A 20,138-nucleotide genomic window follows, 5' to 3' on the forward strand; every position below is an offset into this window, starting at 1 on the left:
GGAAAAAAGTGTCATATCCTAAGATATTGCAAATAAGACTCTGGTCCATGTGAGGTAAAACACAGTTTTGATATTGTGAGTGTCCGCAGCAGTGACAGGTTGACAGCTTGCCTGTGACTTTTGACCCAGTCTGTCTTTTTAGGTGTCCAATCAGCCTGACATTCTTCTGCTTATATATTTGTTTTCTCCTCACATGTGTCAGTCCCTTTTCTGTTGTTTCCATCCACTCAGTGAGGTTTTTCCTTCCTCTTTCTCACCTTGAAGCAAATCATGATGGTGACCTTGAATACCTCCAGATATACTGTCTATTTTACCCAGTGTGAATCACTGTGATGAGTTGATTTACAGCAGATTCTAAGTGGAAACACATTTCCAACTGGAGATAACGATTCTAGGTACAACCACACAGCAGTATTGATGTCTGTGTGTGTTTATCTTTCTAACACACATTTTAATAACAAAAATGCCATGAACTAACAGTTAAATGTAGGGAAATTGTTTTAGAGAACAAAGTGTATCTAAAGGTCCACTTTCTTCCTTCATCTTGACATTGTATTTCAATATTTTTCCACTCATTTCTAGTGGTATTAAGCCATCCAGATAGATTTAGGATTGTTGCACAGTACAATTCCAATTACATTTTAAAACATCTCCAGCATCTTCTCTTTCCAGAAACAATTTTCAGTTCAAGATTATCCATAGACAAACATTTTCCACTGGAACTTATTTCTATAAAAAAATATATAAGAAATCAAATTCAAACAAAATGTTAATGGTTTAACGTCATTTAGTGATCAGGGATGGGTAACTTTGATGGGGGCCACATCATTGATGTACTGGCCACCAGATGGGCCGCAGATTCACTTGGAACACACACAAATTCCATGTATTATGTAATTATTAACAAATATACTAAGTCTGACATCTTCATTGATATTTCACAATCTTTCAGGGAACATCCTCTAATAAGCTCACTAAACAAATATCAGTTCACAGAAATGTTATTTAATTTTAAAGTGGCATGTTTGTATTGAACAGGTTATTTAACAGTGGAATAAAACTATTTTTAAACTATTGGAAAGCACGGAAAATGTGTGTGCATTGAGATTAACCATTAAGATGACATACACATGAAGTCATGAACACTAACCCAGACATTAGTTGTCTAACTTGAACCTAAGACACTTGTAGCCAGTCTCTGCATTCCCCTTATTCCACAATAGGCCGATGCTAATGTAGCGTTAGCGTTAGCATTTCTCCCCCGGGCTTAATGGTGTATTATAGAATGATCACACCGGTGTGACAGTACTCCTCAAAGGGTTCACAAAATATGACTGCTACTCTTACTGTTTAACATTTTGGGTTACTTCATGTTTCTTCATGTTAAGGCTAATAAAAATGACAAGGCTAAGGCTGTAATGATAACTAACGTGTTTGCTACTACAGCTAGGTAGCTAACTTGATCCAGCCACTCCTGGTCCTTTCATCAGACGGGAAGCGAAAGAACGAGCAAGACCCATTGCTAGTATGATAACAACCTGGTACTAAGCACACAGGCATCTTGTTAAAGTTATCTTAGCCATCTCTTATATTTAGCAGAGGAAAACAATTGTGACATCACTTACGCGACTCTGGGATTTGTAGTCTTTCTAGTTGCATATTTTTCATAGTCTTATATTTCAACAGTTTTACGACAAACTGTGACTTTTTTGACATGGACATTATTTTTTAAGATTGACAAACATCATATGTGTAATTCGTGGCACAATTCAAACGAGATCGAAAGATAAGTTTTCTCTCTCCATTGACTTCAATACATAATTTTTCCTAAATAAGGTCCCATAGACCGGAAGTAGATGGGCGTGACTTCGCCACTCTATTTGAAATCATGTACGCAGCTCGCGACGTAACTAGGAGTCTAGTGGACTGTATCAGTATTACAAGTAAAAAAATATATATATTTTTTAATTGTTTTATTAATTACGTTGTTTATCAATTAATCTGAGGGCCGCAAAGGCCCCCGGGCCGCCATTTGCCCATCCCTGGTCTAGATGGTGACAGCAACAACAACAACAGTATCCACATGGGAGTTGAGCATCGAGTGTTTTCTTCTGGTATATCCTCTTGGTATCCGTTTGTCCCAGATGTAGGGTGTATTTCTCTGTCTCCCTTCGGCTCGGCTAACCCTGGGAGCTGGTCTAATCTTCCTCCTGTCACCCCAACCCCTTCAATACTTTAATTAGTCTGCACGCTACACCAAGCTGCTGCTTCTCCAATCAGCAGCCCATTCCACAAGCAATCTCTCCATCGCCATGAGAGGCTTTTCATTAAGGCAGCCTGTGGCGTTTTATCGCTCACACAGCGACCCCTCTCTCTCTCCTTCCCTCTCTATTTCTCGCTCCGCTCGTCCTCTCTCGTCCTCGCTCTCCATCTCCTGCATCATTGGTCCTCGGGGTGAGCGAGTGAGTGAGTTGTGAGCGAGACAGCAGCCTTTCTTTGTCGCAGTGTGAAAGCCAAGATCAGAGATTTGGTTGGCATGTTGCATGAGGGAGCAGTCTGGAGGTTGCACAGGTCAAAATAGAAACCATTCGCAGCTAATCTCCCAGCGATTTTCTTCTATTCCCTGACCTTATTCAGTTGGAATCTAACATGAAATGATCTGCAAAAATGCTAAAATCCCAAAGTTCCCTTCAGAGGGAGTTTCTCTTCCACACACTTCCTGAATTGCTCCATTGGACTCCTTTTGTTCATTTCCTTAACATAGTGATATTGTATACTTGCATTTATATTGGCTAGCGCACCACCACATTGTACATGATAGCCTAAGTGGCGGGACATCTCTAAGCAGTTGACCAATCACAACAGAGCTGTCCAGCTAACCAATCAGAGCAGACTGGGCTCTGGTTTCAGACAGAGGGGGAAATGAGGTGCGCTTTTTCAACATTAAGTTATGTAAACATGTCACCTTAAAAGTACAAGGTACAAATATAAACCTGAAGATTTGCATAATAGGGCTCCTTGAAAACAAACAGTGCAACATTTAGAGCACATTATCTTGGTGGATGAAATGGCACACTGAGAACTGACTTTGCATTTTGGCATCGTTTAGTGTTGTTCTGGTGTCTGATTTCTTTTTACTGCTTTAATCAGAGAAGTTTTTCAGCTGCAGCTTGCTTTCAGTAAAATAGTCTAAAAAGAAAAACCTTTATGCTATACTGCAATGCACCGAACAGCATACAGACAGAAGCAGCAACTAGCTGGAGCACATAATGCAACCTTTAGTAGCTAGGACACCAGATACTTCCCTCCTACAAGTGGAGAACACACAGAACCAACAAGAAATAGAATGTTGGACAAACAGTATCTTGTGTCAGATACATGACTCCAAATGAATGCTAATGTTTTATATCTTCTGGATTAGTAAATGGGCAACACAATTCCCAACTTTATAAGATAACACGTCAGTGCTGTATTTAGCGCGGCCCGCAAGACGTCCAAACAAATCAATAAATGCAGGTTTAGAAACCAAGTAAATCTGTCTAACTAAGATACAATGTAATTAAGCAGAAAGAAAGGGAAACATAATACGCAAGATATACAGTTTCAGGGACAGTTATGTTTCCCAAATGTAATAACACAATGCAGATGTTGGAGGACAGAAGCTTTATGCCCTATTTTCCAAGGGGTGTCCCCAAATAAAGAAACATTGTCCCCTAATAAATTAGTTCAATGAAACACTAGATCTGTATAACTGAGTTCTTCCAGAAACATAATCATGTGAAAGCACCACTTTACATGTTGGGTTTACCAGACATGTGCTCATACATTTCTTGGAAATAAAACGACCAATTAACCGAAGAGGGGTCAGCCTATGTTCAAGATCAGAGGGACCTGCTAATATTCTTAATTATCAGAAAAGTATTTTGAACTTCATTCTATTGATTTGTAAAAAGAGCAGCACTTAAAAATCTCATCCATAAGTAAATGAAAGCCAGTAAAAGAGATGCATAAAAATGAATAATGTGTTCAGTTGAGTTCTCCAGGTTCGCAATAGACATCTGGCAGCCGCGTCCTGAATATGTTGCTGTTGTCTAATGATCTTTATGGGAACACAAGACAAGGGTACTTTTAAAATTGTACGAGATTAACATTTGATTCTTAATATCTGGTCTGGAGCTCTAATCCTTGACATTTGCTTTAGTTATTGCCTTTGCATGGTTGCTAACCAAATATCAGTTTGAAACAGACCAGATTTCTGACTTTGTTCTTACTAAGTCTTGTGTATAGACCAAACATCACACAATACAAATCATGAACCTCTTCACTTTTATATGAAAGAAGTAATTTTCTAGACGAGTGCTCCTCCCAAGTACTACAGGAACATTATTCCATAAGCTCTCTGTCCCTTTTTTTTTTACAGCGTAATGTTCCCTCGTATAAATGTTGTCTCCACGGTAGGTGTTTTATGACCTCTGCTCTTATTCTTGCCCTCATACTCGCTCCCTCTCTCCCTCCTTTCCTCCCATTCTCATTAGACCGGTGCATCATATCAGTATTCACATAGGCGCCCCGCTGAAGGATGTACCCTGATTAATGTCAATTTGTGTTCTATATTACAGCAGCGTGCACAATCACAAGCTCACAGTGTGGCTAAACTGAGATTTCACACCTCACATTTTGTCCATTTAGTTAAGACAGCAGGCTAACAAGCTCAGAGGAGGTTTTTTTCTACAGGGTCGGCCACAATTATATCAAACATTGATCCATCTGTTGAAAATGTCTTTGATTAAAGGATCCAAGAGCACAAGATGGTGTCTTCTGATGGCTTGTTGTGTCTAAGGAACAGCCCAAAACCAAAGATTTTAAATTATAGTCATGTATGACAAATAACAGCAGACATTGTGTTCATCTCAGAATGCTGAGATTTGGCATTTCTGCTTGAAACATTATCAAACTCTTACTTACTTATAAAAAAACATTACTGATAATCAACTCCTAGAATGATTCTGTAAAGGTTTATGTTGGCTTTGGTGGGTCATAATATGTTAATTCTGGCTTTTAAATCGTATTCATTATTACCCAAGACAATTTTGTCAAGCACTATTTATATCCAACCCAGTATCACGGCAAGACGTGAACATGTGACGATTTACAATGCTGGTTTCGTCCCTTCAAACGTGACAGTTACACAGTATTGTTAACATGGCCCAACCAGTGGAGAAATACCCTTATATGCCTAGCAAACGCTCTACCACGACGGTTGTTTTTTATTGTCAATATTAATATGATAATTATTTATTTTTTAATAGTCACACTCGATTTCGCCGATTTTCTTGTTGCCCCAGCTGGTCGACACCTCTTTTAGCAGAAACAAAGGCTACATTAATGTATTAAATCGATGTTAATCCATGTGTGTGGTTCTGGAATTAACGGACGTGACGTTGTGCGATTGCGTTGCCAGGCAACAGCTTGGGTTCTTGTTAATTTACAAACTCTTCAACTAGAACCCTAGTTATATTTAAAAACATTTTAGAAGGCCTCACGGAATATTTTAATGTAATTAAAAATAAAAATGTGAAGGAATGTGTGTATAACAAAATAAATCCGTTAAACAATACCGGAGACAGACGTAGGCAAGATCTTCAGCTCGGTGATTGGATGTTTAAGCCGCAATGCACGTTGGGATATGGTGTTTATGCGATGTGAAATCTGGAGAAAAAAAATTAAAAAGAAAATAATACTTTATTCCGAGTGCGCTTGCTTTTCTCTTTGGAAGTCATCACATAACGGCATTGTAATACACGGTTCGGTTTCATTAAATATTACACTTCTGCTGTAGTTCTTTATTTATAGAGCCCTGATGAGAAGACTTCTGGACAAACAGGAAGAACTGCCACCGAAACTGAATATGTGACGTGGATCATAAATATATCAGCAATTAAACAACATCTTCAATTTCTCTTCACACAATACTGTACGTCTCCTTGCAGTATCAATATTAATTCGGCTGACTTTTATATTTGATCCAATTGGTAGATAGGCTATATTTACACCATAACGGTGCACAGCTGATAGAAAGGGACACCTAGTGGTTAAAGCACGTTATTGCATTTTATTATTAGATATTAATAGGAGACACAGACAGACAAACTAATGGCTTTATTTAAACATTAATGAATACTTTAGGTTAAGGTCTTTTTTTGAATAAGAAAAAAGCTTTGGGGGTATCTACAGATACATATTAAGCCTGACAAAGTACTAATATATTGCTTTCCTGCAATGTTAACTACTGTATGTTTAAGCACTTACTTTAACTGATATTATACATATTATACTCGTATAAGATGTATATAGATAGTATAAGAAATGTGCAGAATACGACAGTTTAATCGTGGAGGTATACACACATATTGATAGATGTCTTGTAATGCACTGTTGAGGAACCTGCGACCCAAGTTGTTCATCTCTGACCTTGTCAGGTATTGAACATTCAATAAATAAAGAACACAGAATTATGAAATATAAAACACAGAATTTGTGTGATTATACTAAATGATTTACAAATAAACACCACTGCATATTTACAACTGTTACACATGCTGCTGTAATGAAAACATTTCCAACTTGGGATCAATAAAGTATATCTTATCTTAAGATGATCGATGGCTACTGCCATATTTGCTAAATGTGCATCTGAACCTTGACAAGTGCATGTTTCAGGCTTATCAATTAACAACAGGAGGGGTCACAAACATAAGACCAGCTGTTAAATAAAGCTCTTCTGACCTTAGCTGTCATGTGGGTATATATTAATGCTGCCCATTATGAACACAAGCAATTTTCACCCATTTATTAATTATATGTTTTAAATGTGAGTGTTTCCTGTCCCCTAAACCTCCAGGGATGTAAACAGTTTAATACTGGCAACTTCTTATTATGGGAAATACGAAAACGTCTTTTAAAACTACAATTCCCAGTAGAGACGTGCCATAGAACATGTTGCGAAACACACAATAGCCAGCATGTGTAGTTCTGGGGACGGGGTGGGGGACGGGGCGGGCCTATTCGAATCCATTCTTTTGGATAGTCTGCCGTGGTTCCATTCCATTTCAAAGTGCTGTTTGAAGCTCGGCGTAACCCTCGGCGCGCTGCCACTCAAACATCCAATCACAGAGCTTGAGGACTAATCACGGGGTTTGTCATGCAAAACGGAGAGAATACTTACTTCCGGCTGTAAAATTCTCTAAAGCAACTACTATGAGCTGCTCCGACCCTCGGTCCTGACGGACTCCAAAAGTCGGACATTATACAATCAAACAAATAAATAAACACAAGGATAATTGTGTCTTATTGTTGAGTAAATAACAGTGTGTTTAGAAAAGAATACAAAATTAGAAGGAAAAAACTATGAAACAATACAGATTTCAGTTTTCTGAGCCCCTACTCTCCCCCTAACTGACGGCAACACAAGTCTGACATTATTCAATTAAAATAAAGAAGTAAACACAATAAGTGTGGCTTGATATTGAGTTAGAAAAAGGTTGATAAACGCTGTGAGAATGCATCTGCGGAGAGCATTTCGCCGCGATCCCAACTCGTCTATTACCAACGTTTAGGGAGCTCTATGCAAGTCAATGGGACTCCCTGATAGTTGAAATTCGACGCTAAAGGGCCCCCCATGCGTTGGAAAGTGACGACAGGGACCCTGACATAACATCAACATGAGTTGGGAGTGAGAATGTGTTGCATAAACACCATATCCCAACATGCATTGCGGCTAAAACATCCAATCACCGAGCTGAGGATCTTGCCTACGTCTGTTTCCGGTATTGTTTATGACCGATGTATTTTGTTATACACATTTTAATTTACATTAAAGTATTTTGTGAGGCCTTCTAAAATGTTTTTACATATAACTAGGGTTTTAGTTGAAGAGTTTGTAAATTAACATGAACCCAAGCTGTTGCCGGCAACACAATCGCACAACGTCACGTCCGTTAATTCCACATCCACACACATGGATTAACATCGATTTAATACATTAATGTAGCCTTTGTTTCTGCTAAAAGAGGTGTCGACCAGCTGGGGCAACAAGAACATCGGCGAAATCGAGTGTGACCATTACAAAATAAATCATTATTATATTAATATTGACAATAACAACCGACCGTCGGGGTAGAGCATTTGCTTGGCATTTCCGGGTATTTCTCCACTGGTTGGGCCATGTTAACAATACCGTGTAACTGTCACGTTTGAAGGGACGAAATCGTGACATCTTCACGTCTCCCAGCATGGTAATCGTCACATGTTCACGTCTTGCCGTGATACCGGGTTGTTTATATCATATTACCAAGCTTGATTAAGCTAAAGAAAAACAAATAATCAGATTTCAGTTTCATGGATTTCTTCGAAAAAGTGTTTTTATACTTAAAGTTTTAATATCAGATGTTTCATACTACTGTTTTGTATTCCTATATCCTTCTTTCTACCCAGGTAACAGCTGACCTGAATTTAAGTGTGTACCTACTATGCAGCAGCACATGTGCATTAGTAAATAAGGAGCCTTTTAGCTTTGAATCTGATAGTGCGGCTGAATAGAGGTTTCACGCTGGTGGGAACACATGAGGCTGTGTGGAGTCTTTTAACCTAGAATATTCTAGTAACACATGTACACACTTTTTGAAGCTGGTGAGCCATCAGCACCACAGCAGGCGGTGTTTTACAGATAACTGCCGGATAACGCTTTTAACACACACATGCAGTGTTGACCGCTGAGTGACTGGTTCCTGTGCAGCCGGCCAGGGAGGCTGCTGCTGGCTGGCCTCTCCTCTGGCTGTCTATTTAATAATTCAGCACACCTGAGCAGAAACACATTTGCCCTATCAGCTCCTGTTTGGCCAGCCGAGCGTGGAGATGGCGTTACAAGCTCCCAGTCTGCCTCCCCCCTGTCATTAGCCTCCCCCCTCATGCGCTCCACTTCATGCCTCTCCTCTCTTGTTTCCTCCCCTCTTGTTTCTTTGCCTCCTTAATCACTTTCCTCTCCTCTCGTCTCTTCTCCTCTCCTCTCTTCTCCTCCTCGTCTCTTCTCCTCTCCTCTCTTCTCCTCCTCGTCTCTTCTCCTCTACTCTCTTCTCCTCCTCTCCTCTTCTCTTCTCCTCTACTCACTTCTCCTCTTCTCTTCTCCTCTACTCTCTTCTCCTCTCTTCTCTTCTCCTCTCCTCTCTTCTCCTCTCCTCTCTTCTCTTCTCCTCTCCTCTCTTCTCCTCTCCTCTCTTCTCTTCTCCTCTCCTCTCTTCTACTCTCCTCTCTTCTCCTCTCCTCCTCTCCTCTCCTCTCCTCTCCTCTCTTCTCTTCTCTTCTCTTCTCCTCTCCTCTACTTTCCTCTCCTCTCCTCTCTTCTCTTCTCCTCTCCTCTCCTCTCTTCTCTTCTCCTCTCCTCTCTTCTCCTCTCTTCTCCTCTCTTCTCCTCTCTTCTCTTGTCCTCTCCTCTACTTTCCTCTCTTCTCCTCTCCTCTCTTCTCTTCTCTTCTCCTCTCCTCTACTTTCCTCTCTTCTCCTCTCCTTTCCTATCTTCTCCTCTCTTCTCTTCTCCTCTCCTCTCCTCTACTTTCCTCTCTTCTCCTCTCCTCTCCTCTCCTCTCTTCTCTTGCAGCACAGGCAGTATGAGAAATATGAAGCATGTTTAACATTAAAGCATGTAAACATGTCACAGTAGAGCATAAAATACTTTAATACAATACAATATTTTGGTCCAATGCCTATTTATATATTGGGGCCAGAGGATAAAACTGTGGGTTAGAGGGGCTTCTGAAGCTGTCAAATAAAAAAGAAGAAAAAATAAAAATGCAGCAACATCATGTTTGGGTTATTGCTTCAGAGCTCAGAGGATCAGGTGAGTAGAGAGAGAGAGAGAGAGAGAGAGAGAGAGAGAGAGAGAGAGAGAGAGAGAGAGAGAGAGAGAGAGAGAGAGAGAGAGAGAGAGAGAGAGAGAGAGAGGTCCAGTCTGGTGAGAGGCTAGTGGGAAGTGGTAGGGCAGCAGCAGGCAGTGGAGCTGAAGTATGTTCCACGGCAGATGTATTGAAAGGTCCTAGAGTGCGTCTAACACACCTGAGCCATGCATGTGGTGCATTCCCTGCACCTCCCAGGGGGTGGGAGGGCAGCTGTTCCTTCCTACATCAGTGGTGCCACGCCAGCCTACCTGTGGCTCTGCAGCAGTCAGTGTTGCCTTCGCTCGCAATGGCCCGCTCTCTGGGGAAATCATCACTCTGCTGGCTCCCAGCCCATTAAACAGACAGTGTGTGTGTGTGTGTGTGTGTGTGTGTGTGTGTGTGTGTGTGTGTGTGTGTGTGTGTGTGTGTGTGTGTGTGTGTGTGTGTGTGTGTGTGTGTGTGTGTGTGTGTGTGTGTGTGTGTGTGTGTGTGTGTGTGTGTGTGTGTGTGTGTGTGTGTGTGTGTGTGTGTGTGTGTGTGTGTGTGTGTGTGTGTGCATTTCAGAGCAGACGCTGGTCAGGACTGCAATTCCCCCGTCCACAAATGAAGAAATGAAACGCCAATTGAATGAAAATAGAAAAGCGGCACTCTCAATAAACGTCCAGCCTTTCCCCCCCTACAGATTCAATGCATACACAAGCGTTTCATCCGTTTCAGGATATCTCTTACTAAAAAGCCATTAGAAGCATCCATTTTCTCCCCCAGATTGTTCAGTTTTGGTGGCTGTTTACCAAACCCACAGAGGTGTTTTTATCATGTTGAGGTTCACAGTGAACGCTCTCAGTATCTCTCAGCTGCGTCTGTACATCTTATGTAACACCCTGGATTTCTAGCAGACACACTGTTTTTCAAAGCCCGCCTATTGTTGAACAAGGATTATAATTTATCACTCAGCTGCCGCAGACACTCATACAGCGGGCCAACATACAAGGTCTGCTTGATTGTGGTTCTCTATTGTGTGTGGGAGCAGGCGGGGAACATGACATTTAGCAGTCTGGAGAGGGTTATTTCCCACTTTGGAGTGTTGAGTGGCGTAAACACCTTTATGTTGTTGTACAAAGTAGTATTTACATACCTTTTAGGGCAGATTAGTTTAATCTGTAATCATGATTTTACAGTCACGTTATGCTTTTCAACACTCCGCCCTCTGAGCCTGCTGATATGCATGAAAACCATTTTTTTACAGTGCTGTTAAAGCTTTTCTGACACAGTTATCTGCCAAGATGTTATCGTATTTGGATCCCTATCTAACCTCAAAGCAATACCTATTTCATATCTATTTTTGATAACAATCAACACTAAGTTCATGGCTGCAACTCTTTCTTTTCTTTTTTGATCTATTTGAAGTGAGTATTGCAAAGGATTTTTCCTCTTAAGAGAGGCTGTGAAAATATGGGCTCACCTTTTGGACTTTAAACGCCAAATAAAGTTGTGATTCTTTTTTTCTTGAATCAAACCACCTTGAAAAGACTTACAGAGCCTTCATTCTCTGACGGGCGTGATGTCTGCTGTTGCTTGTTAATGCTCACAGGTTTTCCTTTAATAACGTACCTGTTCATACAAACTGACCTCAGATCATTTTGTGCAGCGGCAGCAGTTTTGATCCTAACAACAAAGTGCTGATGACAGGGTTGCTAATGTACATTACACACCAAGTGCCTGAACAACCTGTCAATGGAAACTCAGAATTTTTTTTTATTACAGTTTTGCCAGTGGGAGGGGGGAACAGTCATGACAAGAAAAATAATTTAGAGGTGAAATAGCTGGAAAAAATTCTAAATCTTAATTTTAATCCTAGATTGAAGCAATTTGTTTTTTCTTAGTACACATAAATTCCTATAATGCATTATACCTTATTGACATTAATGTTACACTGACAATACTGTCAGAAAGGCAAGTAACAAGCCAAATATTATTATATTAATTTACCCTTAACATGGGTTTAAATCTGTCTCACTCTTAACTATTTTTCTTTTCTTAAATAATAGTGAAATACTGTCAGTACATTGCATCGACAAAACCCAATCCTCCCAGAGTCCTGGCATAGACATTACAAGACATCGCATGGAGGAAAAAAAGGAAAAGGAAATACATACATTAAAAACAATATAACTGAAATTACAAAGTACATGCAATGGAAAAGAAAAAGTGCACTAATGCTTCTTGGTTAACTTTGAAATTAAACAAAGTCCCAATCGGCTTTTATTTGTCCAGAAAGTTCCCAAGGAATATCTTCAACATTTTCATTGCCTTTCAACCTAGTAAGCATAGATGCAGTCCAAACCAATGTATTGACCCATTCCATTCTATCCGGACACTTGTCTATTTTCATATGTCTCAAGATGATTCTGGACGCTGTTATTAAACCAACATAATAACAGAAAATGAACTTTTTGAAATATGTGGTATTGGGATCTGAGCAGATTAATACTCCAAGGCAGATGAAAATGAAGTTTTCACAATTGATTTTCTAGTCAACATGAGATTAGTTTTTTCAAATACATCCAGGGATCTGACCTAAATCCTCCCCGCCTCTTCACATAGCACCGTTAGAGCATAGACATACATGCCACTAAATGTATACATTGCTTAAATAATAGAAATGTAGTTTAGGTAGACGCCCATTAGGGTTAAGTATTCATATACAAAATATTTTATTAGGTTTTTTGACAAGCAGGTGATGAAAAATCATATCAGCCACACACTGAAGTCACAGTGGGTCACAATCTGATTTGCATTAGCTTAGACAACAGACAAACTGTGTGAATCATTATCATATAAGAGGGGGGGGTGACAGAGACGGACGAGGTTTTGCTCTCCGCTACTCCCCCTCAGCATCCCGTGGAGGCCGTGATGTGGATCTTTGATTAAAGCACAATGAAGCTGAAGGTTGAGAGGCTCCCTGCTGCGAGGATTCAGTAGAAGGTTACATTTCAGCTCAACTGAGGAGAAACACAAGCTGTATGAAGCTAAATTAAACATTAAAATACCTATATTGTAAGACTTTAAACAACACAGTTCAAAACGTAATTGTTCAGAGTAAAGCACCATACAACAAATACAATCCCCAAAAGTACAATTGGGCAATTATAGATATCAAATAAATGCTCCCATGTTAATAACCTTTGGAAATGATTTGCTTTCATATGCAATCATTTGACTGTTAAAACATTCTGGTTTCCTTTAGGAGACCCCAACACACAAAAACAGGACCTTTTTTTACACACCGCGTTTCCCACACATAGACTATACTTGGGCGGGCCGCCCAGGTATATTTCCCATTTTGTTTTTTTATAATTTTTATAATTGTTTTTAATAAAAAAAAAATTGTATTCGTCCGTGACCATGACGCCATCTGCGATCGATTAACTTGTGGACAATGATCCCTCGCTTTACGCCTCCTGTACCCAGTCCCGGACTGGCTATCGGGAGGACCGGGGGGTTTCCCGATGGCCTGGCCTGTTAAGTAGCCTGCCTCACACAAGGTGACTGGCTGTTTACATGATATGGCCTGCCGACATGGCCACTGTCATACAGATCATAAATCAAAGCCCTTGATTGGTCTCTGTGTGTCATTCAAGCTCGGGATAACCTCAGCTCAGGTGAGGTAAAGGACTCTGAGTGTTTAGATAGTTAACTTAGTCTAAGTTCTCAGTGGGTCTCAACCGGTTTGGTCACCATTTATGTAAACACATATTTACATTTGAGAGGGTAGTGATTAGTAAAATATGCATGAATACAAAATAAAAAGTTAACTAGGTGAACAAAGGTAAGATACACTTTTAAAACTTGTTGAGGGCTAAAACTAGTCTTTCCTGCTGCCTAAAAGAGGAGCAGGGGGAGAGGAGGGAGACAGGAGAGGCTGGTTCAGGAGCACAGACACAATCACAACTATAAATGAACCAAAAATAAATAAATAAACAAGTTTCAGTGTCTTTTCATATTGGAAATGGTATGTTATTGGTTATAGCCATGATTTTATGATTATTGAAATGTATACAGTTCTGTTTCATATAGGTGTTTCCATAGATCTAGTTTCTTAATTTGCCCCTCAAAATGCACCAGTTTGATGCATTTAACTCCAAAATAAAATACAAAATCTTACCGGGGGAGCATGTCCCCGGACCCCCCTAGAGGATTTGAGGTCCACGCCCACTTAAAATCACATGGATAGGTTCCTACATACATTTACCATTTTTTTTAAATAGTAACCCATGTCCATATGTTTATTTGTGGGTAGTAAATGTAAACTATAGGGCTATCACTATGGGCCCTGCCTGTACCTATTCGCTGTGCCATCGCGTGAAGGGTCTGCTAACAAGCGACCAACAGAAAGGTTAATGTTATTGCACGTCACCTCAACCCGCTACCACCACTCCCCCAAGTATATTTCAAATATGTGGGAAACACTGGCACATTTACATTTCCAAACCAACAAATAACTGAGAAGGTCAGGACGGATTCTAAGATGGATCTTTAAAATAACACCTTCACCTTTCGGTTAACATAAAAAACATTCATCATATACAGGAAAATGCAGTCTTCGTTACTGTTTTCTGTATACTGCCTCAGCATTAACATCCAGCTGAACATCTTGTTCCCCGTGGAGTTTTGGACCATTAGTAGCGCTATGGAGGAATGTTCCTCTGTGTGGGTTCCCTTTATATTGCACCTTGTGCACACAGGTGATTCTGAATGTAAAGGGAAACTCTGTTTATTACATAAAAACTCCACAGGGCAGCTTCAAGCACCGCACTGTACAGTACCGGCAGTTTCCAATCCTCCTCCTATAACAATAGTCTGAGAATGTGGAAATAAAAAAACATGTGTCCACAGTAGTTTGTTAAACAGTGCCGATCTTGTTTAGATGCTAACATTTGATTATATTTAAAGTAATATCTTTTTTATTTCTGGTTTACATTACATATGATGAGTTGTCTACACACATGTTATGCTATATTCAATACTTGAACGTACGTTTACTTAAGATCTGTAGTTCCGGTATTTACATTTTTCTTACTTTATACTTTTCCCGCACTACGTTGCAACTACTTTTTACTTCACTACAAATATTTGCTGAGTTTAGTTACTTTCAGATTCAGGTTATTAAAACAGAATATTACGAACATTTAATCTGATTATTATTATTATAGATAAAGCTTTAGTATTTATAATCAGCCCCACCTTTTTCCGCTAAAGTGATGTGTTCATTAATTTATTCATGAGTATAATCCATGGGATATCCTGCATAATGAGCAAATAAAAGTTTGGAATTATATAATTATGCTTCAATCTTATTACGTATTTTTAGCTACTTAAAATATTGAATGCATTTCTACATCTTGTACGTATTTAAATAATATGAGGATCTCTCCCATCTGTAAGGTTGTATAATCATATCATCAAGTTGATATCATCAAGTCAGATATGAAATTGATACAATATGTGATGAAGTATTATACATGATATGATATGACACACGCTGTGGTGTGATATGATAAGATTCAGCATGTTTTGGACCATTTGCATCCCTCACAACCAGATCAAGGGTTTCCTACGCGATAGCTCGCTAATTACAGTTTGGAGTGTGAGCTCTTGCTCTGTTGTTTATCTGAAGGAAATTAGAAGATAATTATATTTGCAAGACCTGTTTGGACTTGTTCCCCCCCCCCCCCCCTCTCTCTCTCTCTCCCTCTCTCTCTCTCTCTCTCTCTCTCTCTCTCTCTCTCTCTCTGTCCTCTCTGCTGCAAACATTACATTACTAATGCTGGGAAGCAAGCCTCTCCAAACAAATCACATACTGTAGCATCATAAGGCACAATATTATTAATTTGATGTCAGCCACTTGTCGGGATGATTTGATTAAAAGTCTGGTTTACAAATTCAGCATCTGCCATCTCTACCCAGTGCCAAGCTTTATTTGATTCCATTTATTCAAATCCTCCATCTTGTAGTGTCCATCTTGCAATTGTAATAAAACAACCAAGCTGTGTAGATAAAACAAAGGGATATCATTATTTTGAAATGGAGTTTGAAGCTGAAGAGATGGAAAGATTACAGCACAGATGATACAGGAGGTTAATATTGATGGATATTTAGAAATAGGATAAGAATATCATGATTATATTACATTTATATTTCAATAGCAACAGAATCAAAGCAAATCAGATGTTTTGATAAATAATTTTGACCGAGAGTCACTTATCTCTGCTGCTGCTTTTTCATGATGTAATAGTGGCATTGTTTCAAAATGACCTCAACAATATTCTGCCATTTCTGTACTGCAGTTTGACCGACAAGTCTGCAACAGGCTAATATGAGTCAGCCAATGTATCAATCCACCGCTGAGTGGCATGTGTCAAGACGCTGCATTTCCTTCCTCGTAAAACATAAAGTGCACATGCCATTCGGAATGATCAATAAAATGGCAGATAGTAAATCTAGTGCACTAGTTAGTACGGAGGGATTTTTGGGATGAGTGGACATTTAACCGTTATTAGTATGACTGTTAGTTTACATAGTTTGCTTGGAGATCTTGGCCACAGCTCTTTCTATAATGGAACAATTATGTGTATATATTCTCTTGATTTGAACCTGCTCAAAACATTTACTTTATCTTCCTTTGCTTATGCTACACCCTCCAATTTGTATAGAACATCAGGCCAGTAGTTTAACTGCTAACAAACGTACAAACAAACCAATAAACAAACAAATCCTCTTTGGGGGGAGGTAATAAATTGTCCTCTCAAGGCGTTGTCACCCTCACCTTTTTGGTTGAGTTACAAAAACTCTTACATTGTGGAGGAATAAAATGCCAATTGGGTACAAACAACGCCGTAAAAAATAAAGCTGCTGTAACTTTCTCGCTAATAGACTGTACATTTGGTTCATTTTCATCTTTAGTTGCTGCTGTTGTTGTTGTTGTTACCTAAGCTGATGGCTCTGTTGTGATGGGACTGGCAGGGCCGGTTTTACAACCTTTTGCATCAATAACATGTTTGTTGAAAGGTTCATTCATCGAGGGATAGCATTGGCTTTTATATATAACCAATTCTTTCAGAAGTTTGTAGGATTTTATTGTATCCAAATAAATACACAACACTCGCAAGATGTATTCATTAACAACATATGACCTTAGCCCAAAAAAACCTTGGTATTAGGCAGAAATAACTAAATCATCGAACAACTCCAGTAAATAACAGAGATACAGTAAGTTCTCAAGTGGTGGTAGTCTAATAGAGCTTGTAATCCCTGTTTATGTGAGATGAATTATTATCACTTTGCTTTTTTTTGCTTCCGATCTGAGTAATAAACACCTTTTTTGTGACAAATCCTCTTGGGAAATAACATCTCTGCACAAAGCAAAGCAGAGCTAATCACACTTCTATTCATCCTGTGTGTCTGCATTCAAGAGATGCATCAGAGAAGGTGTTTCCATATGTTATCCTCGATGTAATGATTTGACAGTCGAGGTCTGCGCTATCACTCGGTAGAAATGGGTCATGGCTTGATATGGGCATAATTACCCTTTATCCAAGCTGTCCTTGAGCAGGAAATGAATATTTTCTCTATTATGTACAGGGTCAGCTGAAGTGTCCTTCAAATGTAATACAAGCCATCAAGTTTGTGCAGACACACACACTTGGGAAACAATCATGCACAAACAAATAGCTGCATACACACACACACACACACACACACACACACACACACACACACATCGATGATCATCCTAAAAACCTTCAGGAAAAAAACCTCCTATTAATCAATGTGACGTGCAACCAAATACGTCTTCACTCTCTGTGTGTCAGTAATCGCCTTCAATGGAACGGCCTTGAACGAGATTCTGGAGCTGTGTGAGGACGTGCAGAGCAGCTCTGTCTTTGTCCACTGATCCACACCAGGGACAGCACTGCAGCAAACCCAACCAGAACAGAGCCATGGCAATAAAGCAGCCTGTGAAGAAATACAATAATAACCCATCCATCCATTGAATGAGATCGGTCCCTAGGCTGCCTCCCAATCTTTACCTTTTCTTTCTCTCCTGGACTCAAAGTAATTATGGGTTGGGGAAATCAGGAAGGAATTTACAACGTGGTAAATCCGTAAGTTGAAAATCGACATGTAGGCTCATGGAAAAACTAAGAGCCTTTTAACTTTAAATACCTAAATAACTAGCAAATATTAACGTTTTCAATGCATGCAACAGCCAAATGAAGAGTTAAGAAAAGGAAGTGTAAAGTATATTAATATTAATTAATAATATTAATAAATAAATAAAGAGAAATAAGCTATGAAGAAACAGAAAAATAACGGTAATAATAATAATGAAAGAAGTTAAATTAAATGGGAAATGGATGAATAGGTGAATTAATCATAAGAGGAAGAGATGTGTGTGTATATGTACATATGTGTGCATATATATATATATATATGTATTTATTTATTTGACTATTTATCTATTTATTTACCTATTAAACAATGAAGTATATCTATATTATGAAGCAAATCATGTATAAATACAACACCATATGCATACATAACATGTAACTGACACTGTAATCCCCCTACCCCCCACCCTTCATGTTATGTCATCTCCTATTTGTGATGTGAGCCATGTCCTTGTCCGTGTGTTTTGTCTTTTGAAAATGTTTAATAAAATATAAATGTTTAAAAAAAAAAGGAAGTGAAGGAGGATGAACAAAGGAAGAAATGATCTGTTAAGATTGACATAATGGAGACACTTGTTTATATATAAAAACAAAGACAGTAATGTGACACCAGCAGCTATTTCAACCTAGAGCAGCGTATTACAAATTAGTCCTTTTGAAATTAATAATCTATGAAGTCCTACAAGTAAATGTCTGTTTTGCCTTAATGGCAGCGTGCCCATCTGTGGTGTGTTTACTTTGCACGTGACCCCTCGGAGAAAAAGACACACAGAAGCTATAGCAAATTTGCAAACTGTGATTCCCAGCATGCACGGCTGGTGTGATGACTTTCATCGATTCGCACAGACTTCCAAAGTGAAGCAGGAGTCATTCAGCAAGTCCTCCACATCTGGTGCGTCAGGCTTGTGGAAAAGAAGCAGGAGGTTCTAAATCTAGACATTTGACATCTGTATTCTGAGATTCGAAAGTGTACATTAGAAATAAAGTGTTACTGGAAGAAAGAACAATGACATTATGTAATTGACTGTGTTACAGTACAGTTAAACCGACAAGTCATGCCTGTGAAATTACCACGTTTGAATAATTTTGCAAATAAAGTTTATAAATTACCTTGTTTGGACTTTTAACTATAATATCTCCCCCCCCTCGTCTTCCTCCAGGCCCCCCAGCTCGGCACTCTGATGGGCGTGTACATGCCGTGCATCCAGAACATCTTCGGAGTCATCCTCTTCCTCAGGATGACCTGGTTGGTGGGCATCGGAGGCGTGGTCGGGTGCTTCGTCATCGTCTTCATTTGCTGTTCTACCGTGAGTGTGTTTCCGACCTTCATTTAAGCGTCATGTTGCAGCAAGGCCTCCTTAAGGAGTGACCATAAACTGACGGGCGGCATATTATAAGATACATGGCAGCAGATACAGCTGTACAGTGATGAGCTCTATAGTAGGACAAGATACCAGATGTTCACTTTGAGTACCTTCATTGGGAACAGAACACATCTAAGGAGCTGTGATACACACTAGACAGCTTCAATGTGCTTCAATTCAAGTTTACTTTACCCTTTATTTCCTGGCTTTTGCAAGATTTGTCAAATAATTAACTCACTGGATTCGCCCACAAACACCTTAGCATTTTGTCCTTTTACTGATGAAAATGGTATTTAACAAGACAACTTGATGTTTCATGTTCTACTGCTTAATGACCAATATCTTGGCCAAAACACGAACACTTTCCCGTCTTCTCTTTGGAGACAATAAACACCACAGTGCCAAGCTTGCAGTCCTTATCAGTGTGTCAAGCCTCTTCCTATCTGAGAGTTAACACCCTTACAGAATACTGCGAAGAATCATAAATACTCTATTACCGTCTCCAATTGCAGATTCTAGATTACGTTATTGTCCTCAGTAGGTTTAGACAACTTTGGTCCCACTGTACAGTCTTGGTTAACATTTATATGTATCCTTTAGTGCAAACCCCACTG

The 20,138-nt window shown here is 39.4% G+C and overlaps 1 protein-coding gene across 3 annotated transcripts in view; it reads left to right on the plus strand.

Moving 5' to 3' along the window:
- Nucleotides 1-20,138, plus strand: part of LOC117447078 (solute carrier family 12 member 5-like) — a 191,656-nt gene that overhangs the window by 141,124 nt on the left and 30,394 nt on the right. For all 3 annotated transcript variants that reach the window (XM_034083671.2, XM_034083673.2, XM_034083675.2), the window contains exon 4: nucleotides 19,321-19,467. In XM_034083671.2, the coding sequence (XP_033939562.1) occupies nucleotides 19,321-19,467 (147 nt within the window). The remainder of the gene's footprint in view (nucleotides 1-19,320; nucleotides 19,468-20,138) is intronic.

The sequence above is a fragment of the Pseudochaenichthys georgianus genome, chromosome 5 (assembly GCF_902827115.2).
Source record: "Pseudochaenichthys georgianus chromosome 5, fPseGeo1.2, whole genome shotgun sequence".
Taxonomy (NCBI): domain Eukaryota; kingdom Metazoa; phylum Chordata; class Actinopteri; order Perciformes; family Channichthyidae; genus Pseudochaenichthys; species Pseudochaenichthys georgianus.